Source organism: Sphaeroforma arctica, assembly GCF_001186125.1.
Source record: "Sphaeroforma arctica JP610 unplaced genomic scaffold supercont1.2312, whole genome shotgun sequence".
Lineage (NCBI taxonomy): Eukaryota > Ichthyosporea > Ichthyophonida > Sphaeroforma > Sphaeroforma arctica.
In genome coordinates, this window is record NW_014038246.1 from 1 (window position 1) to 1,261 (window position 1,261).

General features: G+C 34.3%; 1 protein-coding gene across 1 annotated transcript; it reads right to left on the bottom strand.

The window, feature by feature from the left end:
- Positions 1–422: 422 nt before the first annotated feature.
- Positions 423–590, bottom strand: SARC_12450 (hypothetical protein; the record flags this gene model as incomplete). The annotated part of the gene is made up of 1 exon (XM_014293442.1): positions 423–590. A coding segment is annotated over one exon (168 nt), but the record flags the coding sequence as incomplete, so codon positions are not given.
- Positions 591–1,261: the final 671 nt, after the last annotated feature.

Consider the following 1,261-nt stretch of genomic DNA (forward strand, 5'->3'; position numbering starts at 1 on the left):
TGTATATATACTTTTCATACACTGTCGTGCACAAAGCACACGCACACGCTCACGCAAGGTTACACACACACATATATATATAATATATATATATATATATGTATATATATGTATATATATACATATATATATATATATATATACATATATATATATATATATATATAAGTAAGTATACATAGACACAATATATTCATACATACATACAAACACATACGCACAAATGTATATATTTGTATACATATCTGCATATAGATACACTTATATATACACTTATATATTAATAAATATGCATTTACATACAAATACACATGTTCATATACAGATATATATATACAGACACAGACACAGACACAGACACACACACACACACATATATATATATATAGTAAACTACACATACTCGAATAAACAAACTATACCTGTTCATTAGAGTTCTCGCGCAATATCTCATCCACCACTGTCCAGGCCTGAGGAGAAACTTGCACTCGCTCCAGGTACTTGGAAGCCTCTTGTTTGAGCTCATTGCTCGGGTTATTCAGCAACACATCCAGCGCCTGCAGCACGTTCTCCTTTGATACAGTAGCCATAGTGTCCAAATTCCAGCGAGAACGGTATGTGGATATTATATATATATATATATATATATGTATATGTGTTGTTCTGCTGATAATATATCAGTGGTCAGTTATTCTTGTATCCGTCTGATTCGAGAAAAATATAAACTGAATTTCAGTAAAAATTTGTATACGTCTATACATGTACGTCGTAATACTGTTGATTTTTGGTAGCAATCATGTGTGTAAGATTGACCTGTATGTACTTCGTATTCTATTTTGCGTGTGTGTATTCCCTATGGATCTGCCCATATCTGGTTTTGGCATGTGTCTGTAGGATGTATATGGATCACTCAAACCTTCTTTGTAACCGTCACACAATACGAAAACGCTATTCATGCATGGTATTAACTGTATGTACGAACTATACTTACACATATACATGTGTATAACCATATCTTCAGACTTCAGTTGTCACTACAAATAACAGCTTCACGGCTTTCTACCCCACCAAAACATCGCCACTCTTTAAAAAAGCCAATCAAAAATTGACAAGATGAGAAATTCATGCGGCATTTTTTACCCGGCTGGCCCTTCTAAATAAAGAAATCGCGCACATATTTACGCGGGCGTGATCACACCTGTCCCCCCATCTGAGTCAGGTTTTTTACACACAAAAACACCCCTTTTTTGGTAAAAACAAT